General features: G+C 41.2%; 1 protein-coding gene across 1 annotated transcript; it reads left to right on the forward strand.

Annotated features, from left to right (window-relative positions):
* Nucleotides 1–5,219: 5,219 nt before the first annotated feature.
* Nucleotides 5,220–12,055, forward strand: GRXCR2 (glutaredoxin and cysteine rich domain containing 2). The gene is made up of 2 exons (XM_081825758.1): nt 5,220–5,638; nt 11,728–12,055. Exons 1-2 carry the CDS (start codon nt 5,303–5,305, stop codon nt 12,040–12,042), a joined length of 651 nt encoding a protein of 216 aa, XP_081681884.1. The 5' UTR covers nt 5,220–5,302; the 3' UTR covers nt 12,043–12,055.
* The last annotated feature ends 271 nt before the right edge of the window (nt 12,056–12,326 follow it).

A 12,326-nucleotide genomic window follows, 5' to 3' on the forward strand; every position in this document is an offset into this window, starting at 1 on the left:
AAACCTTCTTAGGTTATATATATATGAATGTGTGTCACTAATATATGTATTCCAGAAATTGTTTAAAGTTGCTAGAAATTTGTCAATATTCTCATATTGTCCAACTATTAGCCTAAATTATTGTGTGCCGCAGAAATAACATTTCCTTATCAAATGAACTCTATCTATAACCGTGGCTATTTGGTTAAAAGTCTTTTTGTCATTTACGGACAATTACTATTTTACTCTGATGCTTTTGTAAAGATGCTTCATCTTCAGAGAGATTCATGGAAAGGACTCTGTTAAGAAATCATGGAAAAGACTCTGATAGTCCTTTCTTATAGGTTTCTGATAACTTTAAGATCATAAAACTGAACTGGAAAAGAATTTCCAGAACTAAAGGAAAAACTGGATTTAAGCAGAACAAAAATTAATAACATGGAATTGAATGAACTGATGAGGATGATTGTAAATTTTTTACAACTGTTTCTTTGAAACGTTGCTGATTGCTTAGTTTTGTTTTCTTCCAGATTTAAGGAAAGCTTTTTCTCTTTTCTCTTAAGCTATCTGTGACTTACAGTAATTTTATAAAGTATACCATTGTAAACAAATGTGACATTTACTTTTTCTTCCTATCTGATCCCTCCAGAATTCAGAAACCTATTGAGTATTCTTATTTTCATGGCGATATGGTTATTTGCATAAGTTCAATAGAATCTATTCTCCTTATAACAGGACACAATTGCAAACATTGGTTCTATTACCAAAGCTTTGACTGGAATGTCATGTTTGAGAATATGTATACAATCAAATATGATTTGATTCAGACATGAGCACTCTGCTCAGTGGGGAGTCCTACTTGTCCCTCTCTCTCTCTCTCTCCCTCTGCCCCTCCTCCCCAACTTGTGCTCTCTCTCTCTCTTTTCTCTCGAATAAATAAATAAAATCTTAAAAAAAAAAACCCAACAAATATGACCAGACAGTATGAAGGAGCTAAGGTTGACTTCATGCAACCAATAAAAGCCCCTTGGAAAAACTAGCCTGATACCTTGCTTAAGGGTTCCCTGTAAACTTATCCTCAGGAACCCTCAGGATACCTTCAAAAAGAAGAACTCATGCAAATCTGTAGGTATTCCAGGTGAAGTCTGATGGTGAGTTCTTGGCTTGGTTTCTTAGCCTGGAGAGGCTTTTAACAGTCCGGTCTAATATTCATTATGAGAAGGTCCAGCAAAGAGGATTTAAAAAGAACCTATATGGTCGGTCACTATGCTTGGTGCATTTATGTAAATAATCAGGCCAAATCTAATGAGACTAGACTTATTTTGCAAACAAATTAGTCTTACTGTGATGATCTTTGATAGAGATGAGGGTGATTGTAGAGGAAAAAATTGTGTTTTTAGGACATTATACACAAACTTGTAGACATCAGATTCTAGTCCTGTTTATTGTCTTTGAGGTTTTGTTATATACCTGTAAGCTGAAGTGGATCTTGAATTCTTGTGCCTACAACTCTCCATACTAAAGTTTCCAATTTTCTCCCATCCTTCTGATTTGGAATCACTAAGAAAAAAAGACTGCCTTGACCCGCTCCTTGGAAGAGACCATAGCAGGTCCTCCTCACTACCATACATAAGTCAGACTTCAGGAACTTGAATCTTGGATGCACATCTCCCAGTTAAAAAGACTTCAGACTCTTGGAATTGCACATCAGCTAGAGATCTAAAATTAAAACTGACTAGGGAGGTTACACCTCAGAAACAGATGGCATCTTGAGTAGACAGCTCTCCCGAGTTCACAGATCAAGATCTTCATCTCCAGCACAAAAACTTTATGCTTTTTGCTTTTTTGCTACTTGCTTTTTCTCTCTATTAATGCACAGGAGGACAGTGCTCCTTAATTCTGGCAGCTCTCACTGAATGTACCCAGTAGGGCCATAGCTGCACAGTAAAAGTCCCTTGACTTTCCTGCTAAGGGGGTTTTAGAGAATAGAATTGCTTTAGATTACTTACTGGCTGAACAAAGAAGAGTCTGTGCCATAGCTAGTAACTTCTGCTGTACCTGAATCGATACTTGTGGTCTCATAGCAAATACAAGAAATGGATAAATACGCTGCTGGGCTAAAATAGGCTGATGCCCTTTTAGGTACATTTTAAAAAATTTGTTTGATACCAGCTGGTATGGTTCATGGGTGCCCTGGCTAATGAGTATACTTGTCTCTTGGTGTTACCCTCCTAATAGTTAACCATTGTTTGTAGTCTCCCTTGTGTGGTCTCACTGTCCTCAGAGAAACAGAAACAAGGTGAACAATGAGAGGAACATGAAGACAATTCTTCCGTGGATCTGATGTCATTCCCTATGAGTATCATAGTGAGACAAGAGCAACTTAGTATTGATGGTGACTGAGATTCACGCCAATAGCAGGTGTTTGGTCAACCTCTTGTGTATAAGAGGATGACCCAAATGGGGGAATTACTAAATTAATTAAACAAGGAGGCCATTAAACTGATGTGGCTGTAATGCTGGGGCAGCCTATGTAAGCCGTATAACCCCAAATCTAAGGCCCTGTGCGCCTAATGGGTATGAAGTCAAAGCACTGAGGGCAGCCATTCACTAATAGCCAGTCAATAATTTCCTGACTTTGTCTCCGCCTGTTCTCTATACAAGTCTCTCTCCCCGCGCTCCTGTTGGTGGAGCACTCCTAACCACTTCTAGCTTGGTGCTGCTTGATTCAGATCAATTTTTTTCTCAAATACTGTAAGATGATGACATTCATCCTGTACACTGGAGTAAATGAATGAGGCTAGTGTCGTCGGGGATGGTCACCTAGAAGCCTAGACCCTACCTGGCTGTCCTGAGGGCTGAGGGAGCCATGTATCAGCCTCCTGTAATGCATGCCCGGTACATCAGGGCCAGCTCTACACCCCAGGAAACCTAGAAGAGTGTATTATTCTGATGTTACGATGAGCATATCTTTCTTTTTAAAAAAATGCTTCTGTGTGTGTGTGTGTGTGTGTGTAACCTAGTCCTTACACTGATTTTGTAGGACCTTATAATTGTGAAACCCCTCCTTAGTGGAAATACAAATGTTTTTCTTGACCCCTTTCTGGTCCTACCTGTTCTCCATAAAATATGCTCAGCCTGATTCCAAAAGTTTGATTTATTTGATTTTTCTTACCAGGAGTCATTCACTCAACAGTTATTACCTGAGTTCTTTTATGTACCAGGTACTTAGCTAAACACTGGGGATAGAGAAATGGTAAAGGCGGTTTCTGAGTCTAAAGCGTTTAGACTTTAGACTCACTAAACTGGAGGGAAACCCAGGAATGGTCAGAGAAAGCAAGAAGCACTTAATGGTGGTTGGTCCAAAGTTCCGTGGCCTTTGACTTGGGGCAAGTGGGAAGACTTCCCAGTAGCAGTGACATTTGAGGTGTAGCTTGAAGTTAGGAGTGAAGGCTTGACATTTCAGTCAGGAAACAGATCACTGGATAAGAGACAGAAACCTGTGGTTCTAGGAAGTAGGGGAGCTTGTTAGTGTGTCTGGAACGCCAGTTTCACGCAGCACCTAGAAGAGTGACAGAGGATGAGGGTGGAAATGAAGGTACAGTTAGGTTTGGGGGAATTTTGCCTGCTGCACAGAAAGGCTAGGACTTTTTATGCAGGAGACTGACATCTGCAGACAGTTTTTTTTTTTTTTTTAAGATTTTATTTATTTATTTATTTATTTATTTATTTATTTATTTATTTATTTATTTGAAATAGAGCAAGAGAGCACAAGCAGGGCGGATGGGCAGAGGTGTAGGGAGAAGTGGAGCCTGACTCAGGGCTCCATCCCAGGACTCTGGGATCATGACCTGAGCCGAAGGCAGACGCTCCACCAACTGAGCCACCCAGGCGCCCCTGCAGATAGTTTTTTAAAACATGGCTCTGACATCAATGTGGAGAATGGTTGGGTGGGGAGGTCATTAGGAGATTGTTGCAATCTTGAAAACAGAAAAGGGGAGGGCTTGACCTAGGGTCAGGGTGGTGGGGGTGGATGAAAGAATGCAGGGGTGATAGAATCCATAGCAACAGCTGCAAGAACACAAGGCTAGTCAGTCTGGGCAACTGAGTAAGTGATGAAATCATTAACAAAACAAGGAGAAAGACTCAACCCCCACCATTTTAGCTCTTCAAATCCAACCCCTCCTTTTAGACATAACTCAGGGACCCATTCCTATACAAGCCTTCTTGCATCCTTGTTTCCTTAGGGACTACTCTCTTCCCAGAATAGATATTCTGGGAGTCAGCAGTGGACAGTTTGCTGCAAGCAGGAGGCTGTTATTTCATATGTGTTAGGTCTGTTTCCTGAAGTAGACTGCAGGACTGTCATTCACAAGCCCCACGTCTCATACTTCCCTGATACTCATCCCATCTGCTAGTGCAGTGTCAAGCATTTACTGGGTATTGTCTACAACAGGCAGCAGGGCCTAGTGCGGTGCTTGCAAATGAAATCTTAAATACAAAGTAAATAGGAAATGTAGACTGAACATAATAATAATTAAAAAAAAAACCCAAAAACGTAGAATTCCCCTGGGAAGCCAAAAAAAAAAAAAAAAGGAAATGTAGCCTGTCTGATTCATACAGGGACGAAGGCCCAGAATCCAGGATCCATGGTTCCCTCCTGTCTAGGGCTCCATGAAACACAGTTTGAAAACTTTTGGCTTAGTGGACTGGCCATGGGTTTGGGGGTCAGAACTGAGTTCTAATCCCTGCTCTGTCTCTTAGCCTAGCTGCAACAGAATAGACAAATGGGGAACTGCTCTGAGCCTCACTTTCCCCCCGGTAAAACAAGGATAATTATACTTCCAATGTAGGCTTATTGTGAGGACCAAGTAAGGCAATGCATGCAAAAATCTGTGGCACCTATTAAGTGCTCACTAGGTCATAGTTGTTGGTAAGAATATTAATAAGACATTTGCCAGCTGATGGAGTAATTGAGCCTCATTGAATTGGTACTTGTTCAGTCTAAATAAATCTACCCTTGTTCAAGGTAGGAAAAGCCAGGATTGGGGTGAAGTTATAGGGGAGTTTGGGATTCCAAGGGGACCCAATCTTGTCTTACGCTGCACTCCATCCACTCCATAAACCCACAATCGCCTACCTTTGCATGAGGGTCTATCAATATTTAATGTGTGGGTGTCAGTTGCTGTAAACTGAGCATACCCCAGCACCAACTTGAATTAATTATATGCAAGAGGAGAGAAAATAAAATGCCTTTTCCTCAGAGCCCCAAATTTTACTGGCTACACTGAAGCCTGGAAACCACAGGGTGAAATTTCTACTGATGGAGGACCCTGAGAAGAAGCTGAACCAGAAGAGTGACGGCAAACCACGGAAAGTACGATTTAAAATATCTTCCTCCTACAGTGGCAGAGTGTTGAAGCAGGTCTTTGAGGATGGGCAGGAATTAGAGTCGCCAAAGGAGGAATACCCTCACAGTTTTCTCCAAGAGTCCCTTGAACCAATGGATGGTGTTTATGGGTCTGGGGAAGCCCCCAAGCCCCGACCATACTCCCCTAAGCTGACTGCTCAAAGGATCAGCGTGTTTAGAGAGGGCAATGCCTACACTTTGGCGGGCAGCCAGGCTTTCTTCAATGATTACAAGGCGAATGACCATAAGGTTGGTATTGTGCATGGTGTATAAACTTTAAGGACTAAAAGGTATATAGGAAAGCACCTGACTGATTCAAATTTGTATCTTCTCATGCACCAAATGAGAAGCCGCTATTGGAATAATATTTCTGGGACAAAAATAACATGCTTGCTGACTGCTTACTGGAAAGTGCAATAAGCCTGTATAGTATTCAGTCCCATCCAGGATAGTAAATTGTAATTGGGTCATTGGCTGGGTTATCTTGTAAATAAATTAAATAGAGATGCAGTGGTTTTCAGCTTGTGAGACTGCCGTTTTAGACAATTATGCGACAACTGGTTGTTTTGTTGCCTGAAAGAGCTGAGTGTTTGAAGGTGCTCATTTCACTCCAGCCAGTTTTTCAGCTTGTGGTTTATCCATGTCTTGTTTTATTTCCTATCTCCCTCCTGCTGCCTGCTTTTAAAAAGTGTTTGTTTCTTTATTTATTTTGCCTTTCCATTGCTCATTAGCAATGAGTGGTTGGAGTCCTGGGAAGAAATGGCGAAAAGCATGTCAACCAGAGGAAATGTTACTTGGGGAAGAGGTCTGAGCTAACAGTTCAATTGAAACGTGTATTTTATCTCTTAATTTCAATTATCTTTCCCAGTACCATGCATAATCAAAAGCCCCTGCATGATTTTCTTTTAAGCTGGAAGAACTTGGAAAATATTCACTGATTTCTAAAAATGAAAGGGAGATGTGTATATGTCTGCCACTGGGACTTTTTTCCTTAAGATTAAATGCAATTATATAATGTGCTATTAATGTACTATTAATGAATAGTACACCAGGATATGCTCTCATCTTTAAAGTGTGAAATTCAGATAATTACTCTCTACTCATTTTTATTGTTAGTTGCCTAAGGGAACAGATAATTCATCTATGGCAGACAAATGCATTGGCCTTTCTGGCACTGGTAAAAGTGTAATTACAGGAGTCCACATTTATCAGAGATAATACCAGGTTTCTTTTTGATAATAAAGGGGGCTGGAGTGAACAACCCCTCGTGTTAGTGGAGGGGCTTATGCATTACAGAGTAGTTTCACGTAATTTCTCCTTGGGTCTTTACCACAGCCTTGAGGAGAAAGGCAAAATACGGTCATTCCCATTTTGCAGATGAGGAAAACCGAGTGCCAAGTTGTTAAGGGGTCCACCCAGTATTAGAGAGTCATTAGGTGCAAAGTCAGAATAAGAACCCAGGTGTTCTGATTCCTCATGCTTTTGGTCATGTGGAATGTTCCTTTTTATTCTCTAAAATTATTCTTTTTATTCCAGTTCCATTCTCACCATTACTAATAATGATGATGTTAATAGTAATAGTTACCATTACCGAGTGCTTATTATATCCTAGGTTCTTGGCTATGTCTTGTACTTACATATCTCTTTTAAACTAAATCTTACTTGTAGGTTTAGACTTTAAAAAGTTGTAGTTTCTACAGACCTTTTACAAGGCCATGGTAGATAATTTGACCACTGGACCATCACAAGTCATGTGTCAAACTTGGCACTTATGTAAATGTGTATGATTTGGACTTACACAACCAGATAATTGAGTCTTCATAGCAGCACCACAATGCTGGTTTAAACACAGTACTCTGGAGACCATTTTCAGAGTTTGATTCCTGCTTGATTGGGTTTCCTGCTTGATCCAGTTATCCTTGTTTTCTTTGTTGCCTGATCCAAATGCTGCCTCCCAATCTTAGCCAGCCTCTGGTTGAGAGAGGGGTCAGGATGGATTCCTGCAGCTCCGCCCACTGAAACAGGTTGTCAGTGTGGTATTTATGAAACATAAGGAAACGAGAACTGGAAAGCCATGGTTTTTCAATAGCGAATCCAACTATAAAATAAACCCTAGTAAATACTGATTATGAAGCAACACTGGGTAGCAGTTAAGCACAACAATTACAGTAAAGGCTCTGAATTTGAGCAGGTATTTGTCCACCAGTGTTCATAGCAGCTTTTTCACAGTTGCTCACAAGTGCAAACAACCCAAATGTCCCTCAGTAGATGAATGGACGAATAAAATGTATATACACACAGTCGAATATTACTCAGCCTTAAAAAGGAAGGCTCTTCTGACACATGCTACAAGATGGATGAAACTTGAAGACATTATGCTAAGTGAAATAAACCAGTCATAAAGAGAGAATTATATGATTCCATCTGTGTGAAGCGCCTAGAATAGTCAGATTTATAGAGACAGAAAATGCAGCCGTGGTTGCCAGGGGCTGGGGGAGGGGAGAAGTGGGAGCTTACTGGGGATACAGTTTCATTTTGAGAAGATGAAGTTCAGGGGATGACTGGTAGTAATGGCTACACAGTAGTGTGAACGTACTAATACCACTGACCTGTAAACTTAGAAATGGTTAAAGTGGTAAATTTTATGTACTGTATATTTTACCACCACAAAAATAATCATTAAAAAAAAAAAAAGCAAGGGCAGGCGCCTGGGTGGCTCAGTCAGTTAAACGTCTCCTTTGGCTCAGGTCACCATCTCAGGTTCCTGGGATTGAGTTCCTCATCAGGCTCCCTGCTCAGCGGGGAGTGTGCTTCCCTTGCTCCTTCTGCCCCCCCCCCCCCCGTGCTTTCTCTTTCTCTCTGTCTCTCCCAAATAAATAAATAAAATCTTAAAAAAAAAAAAAGGGCAGGGGCTATGATGTCTCTTAAACCTGGGCTTGCTGTCCACTCTACCTACTTAACTGTGGGAGCTTGAGCAGACCACTTAATCTTGCCTTGCTTCAATGTCGTCCTCTAGGAGATGAGAGTAATAAAAGTATCTACTTATCAAGATTGTTCTGGTGATTAAAAAAAGAGTATACATACGAAATACTTAACATTGTGCCTGGAACATTGGATGTGCTTAGCAAATATTCCCTACCATTGTGATAACGACCAGGTTCTCATCAAAGAAATATTGAGTCTTTTAAAAAAAATTGTATATGATAGAGAAAGTGGTTATAAACAAATAAATATTTTAAAGAATTGAAACCATTTGAAGTTTATAAGGTTCATTTAAAAAAATGGAAGGGAAGGAAGGGACGTGGCATTTACTGAACACGTATTTTGTACGTAGGTCATTTCATCTTCACAGTAATTCTTTGAGAATTTTACAAATTGGACAAACAGCGCATGGGGTTTGGGAACTTGCAAATCTTGCACAGAAAAATTGACCTCAGGCCTGCCTGCCTCCAAAGCCCTTTACATTTCTAGGATTCAGGAAGGTGTCCCTGCATTTTAAGTGGAAAGGTTTCATGGTGCCTGAATAGCGGTCTCCAGGCACGTGGCCACTTATGAAGCTCAGTCACCCAAGATGTCATTCTGGGCACTGTGGAAGGAAACACAAAAATTCCTGGCTTCGTCCTGGCCCTCTGTAATGTAAGAGTGGGTGTTCCTCATGGGCAATTCAGTGTCACCAGATAACGTGAACTTTAGTTACACCTGAAGGGTTTCCCTTAGACACAAGGAAGAACTTGGCTGTCAGGGTGAATGAAACATAAACACACCTTACAGGTGATTTGGGACCCTCCTTCTTTCAAGTACATTAAAAATAAATGTAGTATCTTGGGTGTCTCGGATATAGACCAGCTTAGAGGCAGGAGGTTGGACCAGATGACCACAGATTTTTTTTTCTTTTCTTTTTTTTTTTTTTTAAGATTTTATTTATTTATTTGACAGAGAGAGACGCAGCGAGAGAGGGAACCCAAGCAGGGGGAGTGGGAGAGGGAGAAGCAGGCTTCCCGCTGAGCAGGGAGCCCGATGCGGGGCTTGATCCCAGGACCCTGGGATCATGACCTGAGCCGAAGGCAGATGCTTAACGACTGAGCCACCCAGGTGCCCCCACCCCTTTTTTTTAGTAGATTAAGAGTTTCACCTTGAAAAAACCAGTTTTACATGTGAAAAAAAGCTCCCTAGTAACTAAACCTCTTTGGCTATTAGTGGAAGTAGAAATGGAACCTTCTAAAAGTGCCACCATCTTTATCTTCTGATGTTCAGAAACTGATAGTCCAGAGTGTGAAACAGGAACCCAGTGTGCATCAAACAATAGGAAATGGAAGCTGCCACATGATCCCTTGAAGGGAGGGAGAGAAAACAGGACCAAGTAGGAAGCCCGTGGCTTCATAAATAATGATAGAAAACTCTGTGTTTCAAGGAAGGGGATCCCAGTACTGAAGTCCTGTTTAAGCCAGGTTGTGACTGAATGTGTTATGGCTATAAATAGGAGACTGCTTGATTGTGGCATCCCAATAAATTTGGTTTCTACACTTCTGTAAATGCAGGGCGGAATATTTGGTGCTGAGGTACTTAGCTGTGTAGCATGACTGTGCATGCAGTACTAATGAACAGCTTTTAATACCAGCCACAGTAACAATGCCCACCCCTGCATAGTATCTTTAGCTTTGAAAACCCTGTTTAATATATTCTTCATTGCACCTCCACCCCTAGAAATCGATATAATTAGCCTCAGGGAGGAGCATCGAAATCTTCCCCCACAGGAACATTGCCCAGCCAGCACCAGCACAGAAGCCAGCCGAGCGTTGGGGCAGGGCCCTGAGACCTGGGCTCCTAAGCATTAACTGCTACATTGCTGGGTTTGGGGGCGGTAGAGGCTCCCTGAAGAGAGTGGGGGGTGACAGGAGGGCACTCAGGAGTCGCAGGACAGCACCTGCTCACCAGCCAGTATCCAAGTATTCCTGTTTTTTTGTTTTGTTTTCTTTTGTTTTCTTGAGAGACAGAGAGTGAGAGAGTGTGTGTGCGCAAGTGTGTGAATGGGGGAGGGGGGTTGGTGCAGAGGGAAAGGGAAAGAGGATCTTGAGCAGACTCCAGGTTGGGCGCAGAGTCCGACCCGGGCCTCGATCTTAGGACCCTGAGATCATGACCTGAGCAGAAATCAAGAGTCGGACGCTCAACTGACTGAGCCTCCCAGGTGCCCCATGTATTCCTGTTTCAATAATGATTTTGTCTGTGGTGATGCCCACCAGTTAGATGTCACCCCATTTGCAAATGAGCAAACTGAGGTTCTAAGAGGCCAAATGACTCTCCTATATCTTACAGTTGGTGAACAGCAGAATTAAGATTGGTGTTGTTTGTTGCCAAGCTATCCTATCTCTGGGTTCTTAGTTAAGTAATCCCTAAACATTTACTCCCCCATGCTTCTCTGCTGCATTGTTGTATTGTGTAAATTATTCCTCAGCAAATTATCAAGGAATACATGATAAATCCACATAAAGGAACATAAGCTGTTGGTAATGATGCTACCGAAGTATATTTATTGACATAAAAAGATTTATATATTGTACAAATAATAAAAAACATTACATATATAAGATATTACATATATGTAAGATCACTACTTATATATATATATATGATCATTATATACATAATGATCTTACAGGTTTTTTGGAGGGAAAATACTTGTGAATAGTGCAGTGTAGGTGTTAAGAATATGGGCTTTAGAGTTAGACGGACTGGGGTTCGAATCCCAGCCACAGACCCTGACCAACGGTAACCTTAGGAGGCTCTTGACCCCACTGTGACTCAGTCTCCTCATCTGTAAAAATGTAGAAATCGTAGCATCCGCCTCAAGGGATGTTTGAGGGGAAAGTGAGGTAATGTTTGTAAAATGCTTAGCATGATGTCTGACACAAAATAAATGCTATCCACTATAATAAAATAATGATAATCAGTAAATTTTATATACTATTATTTATGCATAAAAATTTTGGAGAGCTATTTATTTTTTTAAGCATTCTTCTGTGTTTATAAAACACTCACTGTGCCCAGCTCTGCATCAGCTACTGTGGTATGCAGTGGGAGTAGAAGCTTTGGCCCTGGCCATGCAGAGTCTTACACCCCAGTTACAGGATTAGTTCAGCTTTGGTTGGTTTGGTTTTCAGGGTTTTTAGAGAGAGCGAGCAAACCAGGGAGTGAATTTTAGCTTTGGGATCTGTTGGAATCCTACGGGCTAGACAGTTACAAGTTCTTTCTCCCCTATTTCCTGGGATGTTGAACAGGTTCTGCAGCCCTGTATGTGGTGATTGCTGGTAGGTCGCCATGCTCATTCTTCATTTCTCTAGTCCCCACCTATTATAGATTTTGGAAAGATCATCATCTACACGAATAACTTGAAAATCATTCGAACCCCAATGGACAAGAGAGACTTCATGAGGAAAATTCTCCAGAAGGAAGAGGAGGCTGAGGAAGAGTCTCTGATGAGCAAAGAGGAAGTCTATGGAGACCGTGACCAGGACGATGGGCATTTGCCAGACGCGGAAAGCACATTTCCTCATAACCAGTACCCACAGGTGTGTCAGAATGGCTCACTGTCCTCCTTGGGGCTGGCCCTACAGCAGTGGTCTCCAAATGGTTTTGATTGTGCACTACTTAAGTGAAAACTTGAATATAAATACTTAAGGTGTTTAACTGTTAAAAATGTTAAGGAATTTTAAGTTTATTAGATTTTAATGGTATGTGATTAGCAATAATAATTATGTCTATATTTCAAATATGCATAATTTTAATTGTTTTTGGTGACTTCTTCTGAGATCTGATTAGGTATTTATTGTTTTCACTCTGCATTGTGGCATAGAACAGCTTATTCCAGAGATGGGAAAAATCAGCTCTGTTCTTTTTCTTATGGGTTTGCTTGTGCTTCTGTTATTGGGGTTATCTTCAA

Source organism: Leptonychotes weddellii, chromosome 7 (genome assembly GCF_054177405.1).
Source record: "Leptonychotes weddellii isolate Sample4059 chromosome 7, ASM5417740v2, whole genome shotgun sequence".
In the NCBI taxonomy this organism is placed as follows: Eukaryota; Metazoa; Chordata; class Mammalia; order Carnivora; family Phocidae; genus Leptonychotes; species Leptonychotes weddellii.